Source organism: Paralichthys olivaceus, chromosome 1 (genome assembly GCF_024713975.1).
Source record: "Paralichthys olivaceus isolate ysfri-2021 chromosome 1, ASM2471397v2, whole genome shotgun sequence".
Classification (NCBI taxonomy): domain Eukaryota; kingdom Metazoa; phylum Chordata; class Actinopteri; order Pleuronectiformes; family Paralichthyidae; genus Paralichthys; species Paralichthys olivaceus.
The window spans coordinates 20,933,714-20,955,183 of record NC_091093.1 but is presented as its reverse complement, the minus strand read 5'-3'; the positions used below and the strand labels follow the sequence as shown (position 1 = coordinate 20,955,183).

Genomic DNA, 21,470 nt, shown 5'->3' with positions numbered 1-21,470 from the left:
TGACCCCCCCCCCGTTCTCACACACAGACACGTACACACAAAAGACACGACAAGCTCAGAGCAGGGGTGGCGTCATATTGGTTCAGTCCCCCCTTTGTGTTTGTATAGAATGGATTTGTCCAGCAGCCCTGTGTTGTGCTTGGCCTGCACACTGTATTGTTGGAGGGGGTACTCTGCATGGCTCCTAGCCTCTCTATGAACTCAGATCTTGTGGTTAGCACTTTCCAAAGACTGCACCTGAACTCTCAACACAAGTATTTTTGTTAAATCATTAGTCTTTTTCTTGGTGTTTGATTTCCATAACAGATGTGAGACGAGTGGATAAAAAATATCTTGTGTTACAGCAGACCCTGTGCTGGGGAGGCTAAAAGTGTTGAGGGTGAAAGCTGTTGTGGTGATGGTGTGACAGAAGACAAGAGGGCAGGTTGAGGTAAAGAGATTAGAGGACCGTCAGGATTAGTTGAGGCAAAGGTTGTGGGTGGTGGCTTGAGAAAGAAAAAGAGAGGGGGACGTGGCACAGCTGATGTAATGTGTAACAATATCCATGCTCCTTGTAAATGCCTGTGTGCACCTTTTAGAGTGTGTGTGCATGCGTGCATTAGTACTAAGGGCCAGCCTGCTGGCTCTCATCAATAATTCACCAGTCCTTTTAGTGAGTCTCTCCTCCTCCCTACATCCCCTCCCCCAGCTGCCTCCTCTGTCCTCCCTCTTTGCCCTAACCTCATCTCCTCTTTGCCTATCACCAAACACCTTCCAAAAACACACACACCACTCCCTCCATGCTTGCCATAGTCTTGATAACCTATCCTGTACTACAGAGTCCCCAGCTAGTGCAAGCCAGTGTCCATATCAGTTCCCCTCCCCCTCTACTTAGAGATATTTTTGTAGTTTCTGTTATCTGGTTTATGGTCCAGGATTCATAATAGGGACATATCCCAAGATAATTCCAGTTTGTGTCAGAGAGAGGGCTAGTGGACCAGAGTTTTTCAGGGAGATGACGTAGTTGGTTGTGTTGGTTGCAGCCATCCTCTTGTGGATGGCAGTCTTACAGTTTTTTGGCAGAGCTCCCATGGTCACATTTAATGGTGATGCAGCACAAAAACACAAAGTAAACTAAAGGAGACAGTGGGGGGAAGAGGAGGTCTGCCTCTTTATTACAGAATTGTGTTTCCTGATTAATTTTCCTATATATGACTCAGTTGAATCAGTTGCAATGTTATTTTTAAAAGCTTATTAGTGTAGTGGCTTCAAACAATGTACCATAAAGCATTTTTCAACCAAATACATGAATAGTATATCATTAAATGCACATATACTGTGATACATTTAGACCAGGTTATTCTGTAAAACTTTAATAAAAGCAAATGCCAATTATCCTGGCCTTGGTTTAAAGTTATGGCTCCTACTGTAGAGATTTCTTTGGGAAAAAATCTTTTCACATAACTTTGCTTTAATTTCAAAAGTAAGTTTAAGGCTTTATTCCAATCAATAATGTAAAGGGCCTCAACACAAACCCTACACAGCCTGCTGTGAAAACAATTTAAGCTGTAAATAATGTTAGAATGTTTGACTCTTGCTTTGTCTCATTTACAGAGTGATAGCTTTTCCATTTGTTTTACCACTTGTCCTTGTTCTCCTTTTGCTTTGCCTCAACTTTGCTTCTCACTGACGGTCTCTGCTCATCCTCTCTTCCCCTCATCGGGTTGCTTCAGCACAGGTCGTCTTGTAGTGTGAAAACGGCTCCATTGTATCAGGAAATTTGTGAGAGAGACAAAGGGGAAGAAACAGGGTGCAGTGTTGGAGGTAATTAGGAAACCAGATCCACAGCTTGGCTTCAAAGGCAACTGGATCCCTTCGCTGCCCTTATTGATCAGCCAGGAATGTTGCTGGTCTTCTTGGTGCGGGAGTAAGATATCATGGAGACACTGCACTCACACCACAACATCTGAATCAGTTGGTGGTTTTTTGCTTCTTTTTTCTGCACGACGATGTCTGTCCATTGATAAGCAGTAGAAACTGCATGAATATTGCGAGTCCGTGATTATCCAGGTTTCTTTACATTTTGCGTTTTATGTAGGTTTAAGGAAATTTCAAGGCTGGATTTTGTGTGTCTGTCATGAAGTGTAGAGATCAAGCGAGACCACAACTGTGACAGCCATTGTATTATTTAACTCCTTCTTTCCTGTTCCCTCATTTTCTTTTCCATCCTCACGTTATCTACCCCACTCTTGCTTTCCTTTTTCCTGTTCCCTCCCTCCCAGAGAGCAGGCACATGCAGAGCCAAGTAAACACTTTGATATGCAGAAGGAATCTCTCTCCTACCCCCCACCCCTTCTCTTTCTCGCTCACTCTCTCTCCCTCCCCACAGCCTATGTAGGTCATCATGACTCACTCCTTTATGCTTCAAAAGCCGGATCCCTGCTCAGTTGCTCTATCTTGAGCCCTCTCACGTTCATCGTTGTGTAAGAGGAGTATTTGACAGTGTGTGCAAGCAATGGAATTACAGACGACCATTTTACGTTTGAAATAGTTTTTCTTTTAAATTCATATTGTAGGTTTTTAGTGTTAATTCTGTTGTTGTTTGGTTTGTTTTGGTAGTAACAGACATGTTTTTTTTCCTTGAAGCAAATACATACAAAAAAACAGTCCTGCTTGCTTCTTCACTGCACTGTCTCTGACCTAGATGCCACAGCAATCAGATTTAACATTGTGTTGTGTCAGAAATTAAATGCTTAGGCCTATTTCCAGGTTCATGGCTAGGAATTAAGTTTAACATTTTCTTATCTTGAATTCCCTTTTCTCCTTTTTTATAGGCAGGTTTTAACATTTAAAATATTTTATTCTGATTATTTATTCATCCATGCACATTGATGGTGTACTATTTTGGATTAATTTTACATATGTTCCCTGTTTTTAAACCCAGATTCGTTGCGTGACCATGTTAGCAATCCAATTGGGTCAAATGCAGGCCAGCACACACTGCACATCTGTTGCTTGTGCTCGTTTTTACTACTCCTCCAGCCGGCTACCTGTTGACTGGTTAGCTCACTATTTGTGTGCCTCATCCTTGTGAGGGGATGCAGTTCTGAGGGAAGCCCCTTTTTTGTGCTCCTTCCACACATGGCAGAGTATCTGCATATGAAAGCTGCCTTCTGCTTCTCTTCACTGCCACCAAAGAACCACCCCCAACAAACGCCAGGGCCTCTTGATATGTATGTGTGCTTACATGCATGTGTCTGCACTGTCAAAGAGGATAAAATTGTTCTTTTGGCATTTATATTTGAAGTTAGCAGATGAGACAAAACTTTGCTGATTGTATTAACATCATCTAAATTGTGAGTGAGTGTATATATGAGCGTGTAAGTGTGTGTAAGGGTATGGTGAAACTGCCAAGGGCTACAGTCTGTCAGAGGCGTTTACTAGTGAAAGCAAGGCTTTGAGGACCAGCTCACTATTCTGACCCAGATCCCAAAAGGCCTTAGCGTGTCACATGTGTATCCTTTTGTGCTCCTCTCTCCAGGGCTGCTTTCATATTGGGCAGACCGTAGATGGATACAAAAGAGTGCACAGGGGCTTTTTTTGATGAGTCACTCAACCGAACAAAAACAGAAGGAGGGGTAAAGGAAAAAACACAATGCCCAGCAACCCCTCCACCCCCCAACAGTGCTCACTGTAAAACAGTCCAATATTACATCACATACAGCAAGGACTGACAGTTAAGATTGGGTCTAGTGGTCTTAATGGTGGTCAACCGATACACGCTACATTATGCCGTAACATAAAGGGACATGCTGAGAGCAAATTTAAATCGCCAGGCGAGCACAATAAAAGGAAAGGCTGAGGAGGTTAGTGCATCTGTGTGCAAGATGAATAGAATAGAATGCCTTTAATTTCATCACACAATGAAGCATAGCGAAATTACAGCAGCATTTAGTAAAAAAGAAATAAAATATAACAATAAAATAAACATGTTTACAGGACGTTAAAAACTATACAAAATAGTGCAAAGAGAGGTGCAAGAGGAGGTAGTTGTGGTTTGATTGTAGTGCAGAGTAGGGGGGGGGGGGGGGGGGGGGGTGGGTGTACCATGGTAAAATGAAAGCTTTGTGAAGGAAACCTGAGAAAGCTGAGGTCTTGGGCCTATACATTCACACACCTGTATCATCTGTCCCTTCCCCCCAGCCTTCTCTCACAGTCACTCTTGTACTACTTAGACCACAAACTATGGCTTGATAAGTAATGATGTCCCATAGCATTCTCCCCTTCCTGATACCGACCTGAACTTGGTCATTGGATACCAGTGCATTTAAATAAACAACTTATATAATCTATTTTAACACCTGTATGCTATTCACCATGTATGGAAGCGATAATTGCTATTATTGCTCTATGGCCTGGCTCAGGTTAAACACAAAACACTAAGAAAATGATCATAGAAGTTCCTTTTATTATCTAGTTTGACAGTCATAAGTGGAAAAACTACAGAAATAAATAAATCTAGGAATACACAACTACTTCCTTAAAATAGCTGTTAATGTGCAGCAAAACTAAAATGTATAATATACGATGTGTTTGTGTCGATACATAGATACGCATGGCGATCTTGCCAGTGCCAAACTCAGCAGTCTCGTCAGTTTTTGAGGATTTTCGAATGCTGGTATCAGAATCTCTATTGATAAGTGACTCCTTCAACAACCTCTGTCCATGGATCAATCCCAAACAAAGACTGGGACAGCCTCAAATTCTGTGTAATCCTGTCCAGTACAGTGTGATGCAGTCCATCTTTGCCTTCCTGTCTAATATTCTGTCATTATCATCAACCTCCTTTTAAAGCCTTGTCAGCAACTTCTCTCTTTTCCTCTCCAAATGCACTTGTGTATTTTCCATTGGTGTAATTTTAGTAGTAGTCCGTCTCTCTGGCATGGGTAAATGGTTAAGTGTGCCAGCAGTAAACTTTGCAGATTTTGCCAATAGGCACCATTATGACATGAATTTCTATTCAGTAGTTTTCTCCCTCTGTCTCTCATGCTCATCTTCAAAGTAACTTTTCCATAAGAGAGTGGGCGTTTGCACTGGGCCATCAACAGGAAATTCCAGACTTGGAGTGTGGGGGTAGGGGATGGCTGGGAGAGAAGTGAGAAGATCAGTGTGTTTGGCAGTTTTATAAGAGCACCCAGAGGTCTCTGACTGGTTTGGGCTGCATGAGAGCTCCCTCTGGTCACTTGAAGGGGAGACAAAACAGAGTATTTTCTTGGCTCTCCTTTGTCCTCCTCAAAACCTTATTTTTCGTGTCATGTTTTATAATACTATTTTTAATCTTTCTTCTTAACTATGGTTTGCATTTTTCCCTCATAATTACTCCTACCTCATACTTGATTTATTTCATCTCCCTTCATATCTTAATGCTCAAATTCTTTGTTCAGCTTTATGAATCTAAATTTTTCCCACAATAACTAAAAACTCCAGAAATTATGCTCACGAAAATCCTTAATTGGTTTTCATCGTTATAATGAGGCTGATACTAACCATCAATAATCCCTAAACATGTATTATTTATATATGATCCAAAATCTTTATTTTCCTCAACTATTTATTTTAAAGTATATTATATTTAGGCATATGTATATGTAAAGTTCCCCAAACTTCACCTGGGTGGTAATTCAAAAGTTTGTGGGAGTATTGTTCTCTTGTTTCTCAGTTAGATAGTGTTGTTTTTCATGTTCATGCATGTTCCCATACTTGCATATACATTTGCTTTAAAAGTTGTAATATCATGTGTTAATCATTGTTTAAGACACAACAGAACTTGCCACCATGCAAACAGTTAATGCAAACCATGTGTGGTATAATTGCAGGGCCGCATTAGTGCTGAATTCATATCAAAGTTTTGTGAGGGAAGTGGCCTTAAAAAGTGGCCCAAGCAATGAAAGCCACTGCCGTCCTTAGTTTATACATGATTCTCATCTTTTCTTCTTTCTTTTAGTCTTTTTACTCCTCTCTCATGAAAACAGTGTGTACTGCCTCTGCAGTAGGGTTGCATGGGTTATGGGTTAAATCTTTCATTTGCTAAATTGCATACATATGTTGATAGCTGTTGTCTGGCTGGAAATTTGTGTGTGTGTGTGTTGTGTGTTTGTGCACATCCGTGTGCAGGCTCAGATGCTAAGAAGTGATACCTTGTGAGCACCAGAAGAATAATTCCCTCAGGGTAGTGCCTCTTTCAATTATTGCAGTTTCCATTCCGGACGAAAATAGTCTGTGCACATTCACACACACACACATTAGACACGCATACTTATACGAAGGGATAAACGGATGATAATTCAAAACTGAATGTAAAAATGTTTGGGATGTGCTGCTTGGCTTAAGCATTAGATCATAAGGTCAGGCTATTAGATAAGTTGAATCTTCAAAATAGTCTATTGATCAAGTTGCTGGCTGGGGTCAGAACTAGTTTTTGTAGTCCAGATTGAGGGATAGTATTCTTCCACTACTCCATAGCTGGTTTGGAACAACCCTTTAGTGTCCATGGCAATATACTGAACCCCCAAGTTGCTCCTTCTCAAGTGGTGCACATAGATGTAATTTGTGAGTGAATGGGTAAATGTAAAACTGTATTGTAAAGGGCTTTGAAAGGCCATCTAGAAATGTGCTATATAAATACAGACCACATACCATATGACAAATCTTAGTGGCAATAGTGTAAGCAATGAGTTTGAGTTGAGTTTTTACCTGACTTGTGTAGAGCACCCCATTTTGTCGTAACAAAATGCACGTTCCCCTCCAAGCCATGCTGATGATGATTGCTGATTTCAAAAGTTTCTTTAAGCTCTACTTTCAGTGCCAGTAATAGAATATAGTGATGTAGTTGCTCTGTGGCCTCATTGATGACCATTCAAGGTATCCTCGAAGGCACTTTCTCATACCACTAATGGGAGCCTTTCTTTCCAACTTGATGAGTTTATTGATTGTTCCATTATAAGGGACCCTACAGACCCTACCTGGTCAATTGCCTACCTGTTTGTTGCATTTGTTCTGCATCAATATTTACTCTAATGTGGTTTATGTGAGGCTTAGATTTGCTACAATACCCTTCATGGCAACAGAAATAAGCAAGAAGTAAAGTGAAATAAGCCAACAAAAGCTGTTTTCAGACATGAACTCCAGAAAGTGTCGGGAAAATTGGGTCCAGACATTGGTCTTGCACATTTGTAGAATTCAGCAGGAGATTGTCCAGGTCAGTCACATTTACAACAACCTGACAGTTTCCGGAACATTCAGGAGAGGGGTCATGACTGGCTAGAGCATGCTGGAGGCAGCACACTATATATAAGTTCTGCTGTGAACAGCACTGTGTTTTTGTTAATAGCACATTGACACTAGCGTCAGGCCGTGACACCAAAAGCTCTCTCAGACATTTGCGTTCTCACAAAGGTCCTCCGGAAGACATCAGTGCATGTCTGAAAGTTGACTTTTTTTGTAAGTGACTGCATTGTATACATCATACAAAATTACAGACAAATTTGAACCACAATTTTCTCATCCTCCCATCACATTGTTTGGCTGTTAACAAAGTTTTTGTTTGGTTGTACACCTTAAGACAATTCACAGACAATTCACTTCCCTCACTCTCATTCCTCTCACGTAATTATTTTCCCTGACAATTTTTTAACTATAATTCTTTTTAAAGATGTCATGTGTGACAGAAGTAATTCTTGGCTGTTTGACAGATTTGATCTATTACTTAAATTATGTCATCTAATGTCAGTAAATACACTTAGAACATATTCTCACTCATAAATTATTTTCCTCTGTGTCAACAGAACATGTTACACCAGCTTTTAGAATTCCTACAGTTAAACAAACACCTATAAGGCCGCTAAACTCTGAAAGACATACTGTCAATGGAATAAAATAAAAAAACATTTACTAACTGAGCAACATTTAGGCTACATACTACCCAATATGCAACATTGCAAGACTGTAGTGACACTGTTACTTGCTCCATTCTAAAATAATCTGTTTTATTGAATTGACATGCTAATGCTTGTCTTAAAATAAAACAACCCAACTTTTTAATATGTAATTAGAAGAAACACAAGGGCATAACCAGAGACTGCTGATTTGTAAGCTCCTACTCTAGATTATACTTTTGAAACAGACCTTTCTTCCATCAGATTTTTTCAAATCAGAAACTAAACTATAACTTGTAATCAAGTGACTTATTTATCTGTTCATCGTGATGGAGACATGGTCTGAAGCTGAATAATGACTGAACTTGTCCAAGACTTTCAAGTGGCATCCACTCCACACACGTCGCCCCTTGTAGTTTCATGAAAATGCTTTCACACACAAACACGCCTTGAAAAATGTTAACATGCAAATTCTTATTACGAATATGCACATACCCTCAGTTGCCTCATTTTGGCGTCCCTGCCCCCTCTTTAAGCAGGCACCGCCCTGGCCCTCAGCTGGCTGTGCACTGCAGTAGTAGGCCTTTCATCCCTCCATCCTTCCATCCGGCCCTGCCCAGTGATTTATAATTCATCTGGGATCCTGTGTCCCTCCACCCCTCTGCACCAGGACAGCATTAACATTCTGTTTGGTCCCCAGCTACTCTGTACCCACGTGTGTGTGTATGGAATGAATCCTAGGCCCAGCCAGTGAGGCTCCATTTGGAATGGTTGTTACTGTAGCTGTATGTGTGTTCATTCTGATCTGGCTCTGCCCCCATTCCTCTGTCATTGTAGGCATCAGGTTGCTTGTCTGGCTGTCAGTCTGCTTCTAATCCCTGCTGTTTGTTCTCCTTCTCCTCTGTCTTCATAAGTCAGCTGCCTGTCCCTCCCTCTGATCCCTGTGTAATAACAGAAAGCAGTGCGGCAGAATGTTTTAAGAGAGCAGCTGTAATAGGGCTGCATGATTAATCGTGAAAGTGCAATATCAATTCATACCTCTCCACAATCTAATTTGTAAATGACAACTATCCTCCTGCATTTTCATCAGGGATGTCACCTACATCTAAACAAGTGCTTGTACTTTCTCCCTCAACAAATTGACAATGCACAAGTTACACTGCAGCTGCAGAAACCAGCAGTAAAGAAAATAAGCTCAGATATTAAGAGAAACATTTTTGAGGATAAATAGAAATAATCCAGGAGAAATGTGGGAATGTGACCATCTAAGAGGGTTTTTGTTGGAAGTGCGTGTGTCGTGGTGTTTGAGAGAAGCACTAGCATGTTATTGTAATCAGCCATAAATTGTGTACATTAGCTCAGATTGCAGTTTAATCATTACTTAAAAGTGAAGAACTGGGATACGACCTAAACTAACTCCGATTGGATTAGAGAGAATGAAGGACAGATACGTTTTGGCCCATTCAACCTGCTTTCTATGCAAGTAGCTAAAGGCGTTTTCAAGCTTGACCTACTGGTAAAATCCAGAGAATTAAATACGGAGTTTACTCACAGTTTACTTTTCACACAGCGGGAGGTTCTCTGCACAGATACGTTCACAACAACACCAAATCCTCAGCATTATTCAGGCAAGAGCTGGTGCAGTGGGATGCAGCAGACAGAGGCAGGAAGTGAGGTATTAATTCCGCTTCAGAGATCACGTGATCTTCTTAACACATAGATACTGGTGTCTGCTCTTAACATCAAAAACAATCTCAACACATTTGTCGTTGTCTTCTACATGTGGTGCTCCGCTTTTGTTGTTGTTCTTTATTCCCTAAAGTTTTGGAAGGGAAGATTGATTGGTTTTGATGGGTTTTTTTATGTCACAGAGAAAGGTGACCACCAGGAACACTGGTGCAATTCCGGCAATGTGCTGCCACATTCATGCAAACTCTCTCAATGATTAGTGCTCACTGCTTGGTAAAGCTTGACAAAAATGACACTATCACGTATCTCGCTCTGCACATTGGTGGATAGCAGGGGTCAATGAAAGAATTGTAAAACGTAGTCAAACCGATTTTGTTTTAGTGAATAAGGCTTGTAGTGAAGTACACATTTGGTGAGTGGTGGATGCTAATTTTGGACCTACATTTTCAAATACAGCAGCAAAACAAGGAGACATACTTGAGTGCAGCATGTAAGGCAGCATGTGTCTAATGTTTACTACTGAATGGACCTCTGCCTCTCACAAATTAGCACATTTTTGGTTATACATGTCCTAGGGCATTTTGGCTTTTCCGAGGTCATTTCACCCGTCTACAACACTGAATGAGCTCATGTCTTCTGGTCTTGTTCTCACATGATGACAAATGGGAGCCATTAGTGAGAAAGTCAATATAAGGAGAGAGCTATGAGTGCTTAAGCAAAACTAGTGTAAGTTTAAATGTACAAGAGGCAATTAGCCATTACAATGAAAAAGAATTGCAACAAATAGCAAGGAGATAAAATCTTGCATCACATGTAGTTAGGCCTACAACAGACAGATCATACAAATGCTACCAACGGTGTTTTGCGTGTGTGAAGCTTATACTTGAAACTGCTATGGTTTTATCAGGGATGCATCACGACATACAGTTTGTTTCAAAAGTGTAATGCTTTTCAAATGTTGGCAGTTTCTACATCAGTCTGTGTGTGTGTGTGTTTGTGTGCATGTGTGTGAGAGACATTATGATGCTCATCTGTGGAAAGGTCATATCCACCCTCTGTGCCTCTCTTGCCTTGCCTCTCTCACTGTTCATTATCCATCCAGGCTTTCTCCCTGTGCTCTGCATTTATTTTTACCTCCTCACTAAATCCTTAATTAATGTAGATCTAGTCGTCGTGCTTCACATTCTACGACCATACACACTTGCTTGAACACACGCTCATTCATGTACCCTCCAACAGGCACACACATTCAATCATTTATCTTCTCTGTCAGTCTCTTGCTGGAGCATAATGATCTTGATCACACACACATCTTAACATATTGCACAGTGTACAATCACAAACTGATTGAGTGGCTCAGGAAGCTAAAGCATTTACCTTATAACCATCATGCCCTGTTCAATTAGGAATGGGACCTCTCGCACACACCAGCTCTTCCTCATTCTCCAGCTGTTAGTTTACAGAAAATGTGACGTTTTCCTGATGTCAATTGGTGACTGAGTACACATTTTAGATTACATTTTAACAAATGTGCCTCTGAATTTGACAACAATGGAATGGATGCAGATTTGTCAAATACTTTTTATATTTATTTACTCCATCAAGACAGTTTTCACCCCTGTCCATTTGTTTGTTTTGTTGGTAGGTTTGTTTGATCGTAAGAATGATTACACAAAACCTACAGGATAATTTGAGTCAGAGAAGAACCTGGTAAATGTTGATGTGGATCCAGGAGCATTTTCACTCTTTTCCCAGGGGATAATTTGTGCATCCTGATGAAACAGGCATGTTAACTGATTTCTATAAGTGTGCAATTTGGTGCAGGCCTCGGCTGGGGTTTGCGCTCTACTGAGTGCCATTCTAATTAGAACTTTGAGAACAAAATCTACAATATGATGTGATGAATAGTTGTCCTTGTGTAAATGTTATAGTATCTTAAAGCATTACTTGGAGCAAGAGCTTGTTTCTTACTGTCTGTATGATTTCAGAAAACCTGAAAAAAGTCAGTATAATTGGCCTTAAGCCTTTTTAGTTTCATATTAATATGTTGAATGGAGATAACATATGTGAAATTATTTTTGGAAAGCTTGTTGCTAGCTGTCACTACAGTGTTGAAACCAGAGCTGATACTTTTGTACTTCACAAAAAACAAACAAAAGCACCCCCTCCTAGAAGCATGGCTGTGTTTCAAAGCTGTGCTTCCCCTCCAGTGTCTGCCCTAAGCTATAAGCAGCGAACGCTCAGTCTTTAATTGACGTCACTGGTATGATTAGTGTAAGAGCCTGAATGCAAGAGGCTGCAAATGCTGTATGAGGAATGGGACAGCACTTCAGGCTGTGCTGTTAACCCCTAGTGCTTTAAATCACATTTAGATGTAGTACACTCATGCTGGTTTTCTGTCTTCATGAATAGGACCTGGGAGTTGTATGGGTAATTTTTTTTACTTTTTCATTTTAATCTGCTTATTGAATATTATGTCTGTATTCAGGATTTTGGAATGACCAAGTTTATATTTGATGTGTTAGCCACAACGTAAACATGTTACAAATCTCCTGTTGGAATTTTTTTATTGTAACTACTCATATCAGTCTGAAATATGAAATCAGAATGTCGTCAAAATGTGAAGAGCCCCCACTGATCATTTCTTTCGTCTTTCATTGTAGAAAAAATACTGCTTTCTATGCCATCGATGGCAGTAAGCACATACAGGACTGTACAGGTGCACGGACTTGGCTCCAGTGCTAGATAGCCATATTAATTCATATTTTGTCTTTCAAATGTGAGGTATAATAGTTCTGTTTTGAGAGAGGAGCTCCCTATCTTCATGTTTAGCCATTGACTTTTGTTTTGAACTTCATACGAGGCATAATTTGATTTGCATAAGTGATGTAGAAAGGATTTAGATTTGAAAGCTTGCAAGACTAAAAGTCTAGATGTCATCAGTTATCTAATTCAGTGTTGGTGTAAATTAAAGAGGGCAGCATCGAAGATTTAAGCTCAGGTTGATTTGGTGTCTCTTCTAGTTGGTTGTAACAGCAAAAGCAGGCAGGGCACAGCAGCATAACCAACGGTTGTGATTTTATTCAAGAAGTAAAGTAATAATTGGTCTGTTTTCCTTTATTCTATGAGCAGCTGTGATCTGATGTTGTGCTGCAGACCTATGAGTCTTCAAAGAGCAGGGCACAGAGGAAGCTGTTGTTTACCTCTCTGAGAGGTTGGAGGTGTGCAGGCTGTCGCTTGCAGCTCTTTACCGAACAGCTCACTGTGGCTGACCCACCTTGTCTCATTACTCCCCACAATATTTCAGACTGATCCACTGTCAAAATTATGGCAACAATAAATGTTTTGTAGATTAATTTTAGATGAACGATTTGTCAAGTGCTAAGCTCACTGTCACATTGCCTTTCCTGTGACACCTTCATGATAAGAAAACTTGTGATTCGCCACTTGCATGCTTTTAGCATGAGACCACAACAGTAGGAAAGTTTCAATTGGCATTAGCAGTAACTTAATACAGCATTTTTGTCCAGCCACAGGAAGAGAATTAGCTTGTGCAAAACAATATTTAACTGGAGTTCCCCTTGTAAAGAATCGTGTCTGGTAACTAGGACACTTAAAGATAAACTTGCTATTTTGGTGCATTTTGTGCTTTGCTGTGTGATTATCATCCTAAACAGCCTGAGTACATTCCCTGCATGGAAAGATGGGTCAACCAAACATGCTGCTGTTCTTTCCATCACTCCTGCTTGACAACATGTGAAAATAAGGCTGAGTTATCCAGAGAACTGGAGCAGATAATGTGGCTTCAGCTGATGTTGTGTTGTGTTTGTAGTGGTGCTGGTTGTTTCACTGATTTTCCTGCTGCATGGTGTGATTACAGTTTTAATGTGTTTAGGACTGTTCAGCTGCACTCACAGTATCAACTATTTTGCATTGTACAAATACTCTTGTGTTGTGACTCCATTCCCCTAACTGTGTACTGCTGTAGTATCTATGTTAGAAATGACATTTGCCAGCACATACGTGGCTGTGAATGACTGAAACAGCTCTGTTTGGTCAGACGGTGATCCAAAGGTCATAAAGTGATTGAATCTTCATTGCTTGAGGTTGAAATGTAGAGGCACTGTTTTATCAATTGGTTCCCTCTCTCCGTTCACAGCAATTTCACTAGCTTCTCTGATAGCCCTGCATCTGTCTCATTCTTGAGTTGCTAGGCAACAGGCTTTCCATGTGTGTTTGTGTGTGTGTGTGTGTGCACGCACGTGTACGTGCGTGCGTGTGTGCGTGCTGACACGTTGCTGTGGCAATGTCAGGCTTTTGCTAGTGAGAGGAGAAAGTGAGGGAGAGATTGAGAAGAAAGAGAAAGGCAGATGAGAGAGAAGTACTCAGAGAGGAGAGGGGGAAGAAATGAGAATGAGTCAGAGCACTGATGAAGCTGAGGGATTGGAGAGGAGAGAGCCAAAAAAGCACTAGATTGTCTCTGGCCTTTCCTGTAGCCTGCCTAGCTGCTCTTATACCATATATATACACACACAGATACAGATACGCAGATACAGGCCTGCATCTATCTTAGTGAGGTCACTGGCAAAGACGGTATGATTTACCAGACTGGCAGGCAGGCAGTAAGCACTGAGCTCTTATTGGATGGAACAGAGAGGTATAAGGGAGAGTGAACGTGCTCAGAATAGGAAATCAGAACAAGTGATTGGATTCCTCCCCACATCTCACTCCTCTCTTGCTGTCTGGCTCTCTCTACTCCTAGAGCCTTATGGATAATGGAACCACTCCCACTTACTCACATTTCAAATATATTTTTGTCATTTCCAAATGCCCTTGTGTATCACCTGCTGCTCATATCGATATTTAACCATGAGGACCTTTTAGTGAGTAGAAAAATAAATCAAATATTGAACTAAAAAACTTTTGTTTTGCGAAATACAAACTAAAATGCAAGTTTGTAGGTTAAAATTCTAAATACTCCTGTTTCCCAAATGAGTACTTGTGGAGAGACTTGGCCCCCACCCTCCAAAAGTATAGATAATCTCTGTTCTTTGATTTAATGCTATGCACACAGCAATTCTGCTCTTTTCTTACTCCTTTTGAAAGCACACAGTTCTTGTCTCGCATAATGCAGCTTTCCTCCGAGTGCTTGTGTATGTGTTAGCACACATGTTTGTGTGTGCTCTCCTCTTTCTCTACACAGGTTTATAATGAAGTGAATGGGCCCAGGTCAGGGACTGAGCAGCCAAGCTGGGCTTTGGTTGCCAGGATACAGCAGCCAAGCCCGGCTGGTTTATTTGCACACCAAACAGGCTAGTTAGCTGCTGCTGCTGTCCTATAGAATGTTTCCCTGCCTGACATGTCAATAGATTTCCATGGGCACTACTGGGTAAACACATAAGGGATTAAATGGTTCAAGTTTGATATAACAATCACAAGAATTTCCCTAATTTCATTCTTGAAGTATTGTCAAGACCGCTTTCTAAGCCTGATGACTTTTTTGCTGTTGGAATAAAACTAGTACACTTGAATGTATCAATCTTTAATGAGAATGAGGAATACTGATGGAGGAAATGGCATCACTGCAGATGACACCAGAACACTGAAAACATGTTCCAGTAACCATCCAGATAAAAACACATTGGTAGCCTAGTGAAAGGTTTGAGGCAAACATTGGCAATCCAGAGACACGACTACAATAAATTACACTCTTTCCCCTGCCATAGCCTGAGGGGAGGTGGGCGCAAGTCAAAAAAAGAAAAAATATATATTATTTACCTAATTTATCTGCACTTGTGTCTTTTGAGCTCAGTGTGGGAGCCTCGGCTGCAGTGGCCGCTCTCTCTGCTTTTTGTTTCACCCCTGTGTCTTAGCCTCTCCACTGTCTCTGCCCTTCCTACACAAACACAGAGGCAAGTGGAGCAGAGAAAGAGACAATTCGTTAGGTTAAGTGCAATAAAAGCTTTCCAACAACAAGTGTTATAAATCCCTCTAAACCAGAGGTAGACAGACATGGAACCCAATCGTCTTGAGTGTCAGCCTTTTTAAACCCTGTGACAAGTTGTACATTCTACCACCTTCATATAACTTCTCCGAGAGCGTAATATTGGGTGATGCCTAAACAGAACACAGCAAGCTGTGTCAGTGTGTATGGTTGATATTGTGTTTTTGTAGCCTTTCTTTTCAGGGACTTGAAGTGCCTTGATGTTAATAGAATACAGTTGTGTGCAGAATGTGGGCAAAAAACTGCCTGTGATTTTTTGAGCTGTTAGCCATAGCCATTAGCTAGTGGCACAGAAAATATTGCTGCAACATGATTTGTGTTGGATCCTTATTAACTTAGTTCAAGCTGCTTGTTTGATTTTTGTATTACAAGTATTATTGTAGCAACACATATTATTACCTCACCCAAAGAAGCTCTTACCTTTGAGAAAAGAATAAACTTGAGTTGACACATAAACATCTCTGGTATGAGGACAACTGTAACATTTGCTTCCCCATTTCTGTTTATATTCGTGAGCCATAGCGCATATGTTAACCAACACCAAGCTATCAGTTATATGGCTGCCATAAAATTTGCTACTGATTCGTGTGTGATTGTGCAATAGGCAACGAGGTTTGTGCACACAACACACATGAGCAGACAGACAGACGGAGAGCAACATGCCCATCCCTGTATGCAGCTGCTGTGTTGTTCAGCTGTTAGTGTGGAACATTTGAGGTGTGTTTTTGTGTGTACAGTGAGAGTCATGAGTTACGAGTGGCATGGGGTTAGCGCAAACAACTGCTTTTCATCTCTGCACCTTCACTTCCTTTATGCGCATTGAAATATCTGTTTTCCTGTTGCTGTATTTTATTTTGCCATATGATAAAGAGTGCATGTCTTTAAAAGGTAACTTTTGGTATGGTAGAAAAAGGTCCATGAGCCTTGCAGGTTTGGGGTCACGTCATTCAGTAATAGTTAAAGGTACAGTGTTTAGAATTTTGTGATATCTAGTGTTTAAATTTCATGTTGCAGCTGAACACCCTTCACCTCACCCTCTCCTTCCAAACATGAAATAGAAACTATGGTAGCCTTTAATTGTCATAAAACTCAAAAGGTGTTTAGTTTGTCCAGTCTCTTTCTGCCAGTTTCCTTTCACCTATATCTTACACACTGGACCTTCAAGTAAATGTTTTAAACTAAAATATCGAACCCGTACCCAAGGATTTTACACTACCCTGTCACATTATTTTTTAAATATAAAATTAATGAATATAACAAATTAAAATGCTTCCCCGCTCTTTAAAAGGATTAAATCTAAACATGCATCTGCCAATATTAAAAGTGTCAGCTTTTATTCTGAGGGACTGACTGTGTTATTAAATCTGCTTTGGGGGCCACTACCAAAATCTTTTTAGCTGGAGAAATAGTTTCTTCCTAATTAAATGGACAGTGCTCATTTTGCATGACAGTTTCATGAGTTGTGAAATTGTTTGACACTTACAAGGTAATTTAAATTACTACTTATTAATGTAATGTGTTTGCTAAATTAAGTAAGCTTGTACTATGTGTGTGCCTGTGGTGTGTGTTAGTGCGTCTGTGAGTGTGCACACAGTATGCTGCAATATGCTGAAGCGTTGGCCTCTGTCTGACCGCAGAGGGAGTGGCTCAGAGAATGGAGAGGATGCTACAGGAGAATGAAGGGAGAAAGTAACGGGGAACCGAAAGAAAGGGGTGTGTGCATTTATGCTAGAGACAGGGAGAATGGAATGGAGAGTTGTACTCTCAGGTCCTGTCCTTTGTTTGGAAGATATTCTTTCTTTGGCCCACCTCTTACCTCTGCAGTCATCATCTCCACGGCCAAGTTTAACTTGATTGACGTCACATTAAAGAAATTTAAACTCAACATAGCTGTTCCTCTGTCTTTTCCTCTGGTGTCAGGGCATGAGTATTATTATGATGTAGCCATAGTCTGTGGGTCATTCAAATATTAAACCTGACTATGTTTGAAAATGTACTTAAATATGATCTAATTTAATTTATTTTATTTATGTTTGTTTGGATTACACAAAAGTTTTTCCAAGAAAATTTGTGGAGGGGTGGGTCGTGACCCATAGAAGAACTCACTAAATTTCAATGTGGATCTGGAGCTTTCTTTAAGAATGCACGATTGGCTATTTCTGACATTTTCACTAATTTCCCAAAGCATAATGGGTGTATCTAGATGGAAAAAGTCAGGCATATTAAGGGGACTAATATTTATGAGTGTGTCCAATTAGTGTGGCTGAATTTCTTTTAAGCAGTCTGTGCAAATGTATGCAATCTTCTGAGTGATATTCTAGTAACAATAATGTTTGGTGGCAGTCTAGAAACAGGATGCTGGCCTACGACTGCTTTTCATTACAATTACCTGTTACCTTGTGATCTGCCACTTATCTTCTTAAAACGGTATTTCGCCAATCTAGCAAGTGCCTAGTAACAGCTTTTAAATTGCTTGCTAAGCTTAATTTAAATAACTTGGTTCTCATTAGATGCACAAATGAAATTAAGTGGCCTGGTGGTCTTGGCTCATGTTGAAAAGCAGTTGATGTGAAAGTGTACGTACATGTCGACCTACCTAATGTAAAATGTGTTAAATGTTTTAAGGGTCATACAGTATAGGGTTACAAAAGTGCCGCTATCACCTCAACTATTTTCATCATACAGGCAACAGCAGAATAAATAATTAAAGGTAGAGTTTTGGAGTTCTATTGTATAAGTTGTTTTTAAGACTCTCATAAATAAATGTTTAATGGTGTCATGTTTTTCCAGCCTTTCATTCTGACATTCATGATTCAAAGCATTGTGCTCACTCTAATCCTGCTTGTTTTTCAACACTTTGGCAATTTCCACCACTTGTTGTTTTTGTTTTTTACAGTTTAAATAAAAAAGTAAAGCTCTGGAGAACTCATGATCATATGCAATGCTGCTTGACCACATCACAAAAGATGTATTCTATTGTTGGTATACTTAGTTTTACATGAACAAATTGGTTCAAACACTCACACACCCATGTACACACAAATACACATATGGAACTACTCAAGTATTTATGGTAACAACACTTGACTGAGTGAAACACACACACACACACAAAGTCAGTCGCACACTGTTAGCAGATGTGTATCTTTTGATTGGGATGAAATTACAAAGGAAATGAGGCCTGTGGTTTTGAACAGGGTTTCCTCTCCATGACTGTACCTTTGTGTGACTATGAGCTTACAAACATAATTTTTCTGTATTTCGCATGTCAGCAAAATATTGAGTGGCTATAACCGCCCATCATAGTAGTCCCAAAATACTGCTGAGATTATTGTTCTAGAAGCCCAGCTGACCCAGTTTAAAGTGTGTGTGGGTGGGTGGGGGCCAGGTTTGTTTGATTCTGAGAGTAGTTGACCTTCCCCTCCACTTTGTTTGGTGTGGTGAGAGGTGGGAATTTAGAAGATGTTGAAATGTGCGCCTCACAGTAGTATCGAATGGGGAATAACAATGAGCCATAGGAGAGAGGAAGGGGGGTGTGGTTTGCTGCGTCTCTTGTGTCTCTCTTTCCATTTACCAGAAAAGGGGGAGCAGTACATCCTCTGTAGTTGTGTGCCTCTCCGGTTGGTTGGCTGCCTGGCTGGCTGGCTGGCTGGCTGGCTCGGTGGCTGTCTTGACTTGACTGACTTGACTGGAGGGATATAAATAGCAGTCTTTGAGTAGGATAACTGCGGAGGGAAAGAAAGGGGGGATGGGCAGGGAGATGTAAGTGGCGCTAGGGAAGATAGGAGTGCCAGTGTCTCAGAAAAAATAATGCAGCCATGGTCTCATCTGTTCAGTCACTCAGTCAGTCACAAGGATGATTATACTTGGACGCACTCAGAAGTGAAAGTGCATTACGGAGGGGAGAATTGAAGGGATGGAATGTATGATTAATTCATTGCCCTGTGAAGCTGAAGGCCTTGCTTCATGAAACTAGGCAGTGTGGGTAGTAATGCACATGTTGTGTACATGCACAAAAGGCAACAGACAATGAAAACATAGAGCACAAATAATACTGCAGAACTCTGTGTTGTTTAAGTTCATGATCAAACCAATCACTTCTACCTTATAGATTTTGAGTTTTCGCTGTTTGGAGACAATGGTCAATGTTGTTGGCTGACTATGTTGGGGATACCATGAATCAGGACGGGGTGAAGCCCACAATAACAAGGGACGGCTTTCTTTGAGAGGCTGACTGCATTTTTGTTGAGACTCGCCAGTCACGTTCCTGGAGTCATTCCTCAGCTGTTCCTAGTTCACTCAGTAGCTGACAACATTGATGCAATATCCTACATTTTGTGTCCTGGTCTGTCATTCCTTAACTCTAGTGTATCAATGCTTTGGTTGAAGTATAGCTGATATATAGATATATATTCCCTTGCTTAAAAACCACCACATATTACTAAGCATGTTTTTAAGTTCTTTAGGCAAACGTTGCTTCCTCTTTTGTTTGAGAATAGATATGCTTTTTACCTGCCACAGCTGCAACCTAGCCTGCTGTCCTCCCGCTCAACTGCTCTTCCTCAGGAGCAAGGGTGTAATGGTTGAAAATAGAGTGCTTGATGTACCGCTAATGGCTGCATTGTCTGGCAGTGTGTAAATGTGTTTTCAAAGAAACCTAGTGGCCAGGTGCTAACCTCCCCACCATCTCTTTTTCCCCATTCTCTTTGTTCCAGACGGTTGATGACGATGCAATGGCAGCGTGAATGAAGCTTGGCGTGGGGAGAGCTGAACGATGCCCAAAGGTGGGGGTTCTAAAACCCCCCAGCTGGACCACTTCCCACTCAACACCGACATGGTGGAAAAGCAGGGTGGGAAGAAGGTAAGACTGAAAAACACACACACTAACCAAATCCACATATACAGATAAAACCCCAGTGTGTGTTAGCTGATGGACACACGAGGTGATATTGTCTATATACATCTCAATCACAATATGATTTTGGCCATTAGCATCACTGTACGTCATGGCCTTTGTAGAAGCCCAATTTCAACCTACCTATTTGATGTACTTACCAGTATATAAACATACAACATACATAGTTATATATTTCATATTTCCTAACTTTTCCAAAAATTACTGGCAGTAACAGTTTTTGTGTCCTTGAAATTCAGGCAAAAAAAATAAACAGGATTTCTTAGCCACATTCAGGAGCAACAACAGCTATGTTAGCAGGTTAAGACATATTCAAACTGATATGTTTGGAAGGAAGCATGTCCTTAATTTGACACAGGTTCGGTCATGTTGTTTGCAGCGGAGCAAAGTGTGAGGCGCAGCTTGATGATGTCACAGTGTGTGCCAACTGTTAAGCTACACGCAGCAGCACCAAGAGGCAATGAGAGGAGAGGTAGGGCTTATGCAGGCATGGATTTACAGCCCTCTGCAAAGGATTGCATCAGACTCTGGCATGGAGGAAGGGAGGGAGGGAACGAAGAGCACAGGGGTGGGTGTAAAACGGAGTGAGACGAAAAGAGCAGGCATTGCTAGGAGACCACCAAACAGAGTGTCTAATGAAGGCAGATCGGAGAAAAATCTCAATGTCAGAGCTGTCGTTAAATTTTATTTACGAATGAACAACATGAGATAAGGTTGTTAGTGATTTGACCATTTTCTTACATTTACTTTCTATTCAATTGGTTTAAAGTAGAGCCAAGTTCTACATTTTTTGTCATCTGTTTTTTGTTTTTGTTTTTCTCTTTCTCAAATCTCGCTCTCACTATGCACATGGCAGATGTGTACAACATGCTTTTGTGTGAATCGTGGGTTCTCTTGTAGACGCCTTTGTGTAGGTAGGGGAGATACAGACAGCGAGAGAGAAAGGGAG

General features: G+C 40.7%; 1 protein-coding gene across 2 annotated transcripts in view; it reads left to right on the top strand.

Moving 5' to 3' along the window:
- ankrd11 (ankyrin repeat domain 11) overlaps window positions 1–21,470 on the top strand; it is an 85,535-nt gene that overhangs the window by 44,051 nt on the left and 20,014 nt on the right. For both annotated transcript variants that reach the window (XM_020079890.2, XM_020079889.2), the window contains exon 3: window positions 20,322–20,467. In XM_020079890.2, coding sequence (XP_019935449.2) covers window positions 20,381–20,467 — 87 coding nt within the window. In that variant the 5' untranslated portion in view covers window positions 20,322–20,380. The remainder of the gene's footprint in view (window positions 1–20,321; window positions 20,468–21,470) is intronic.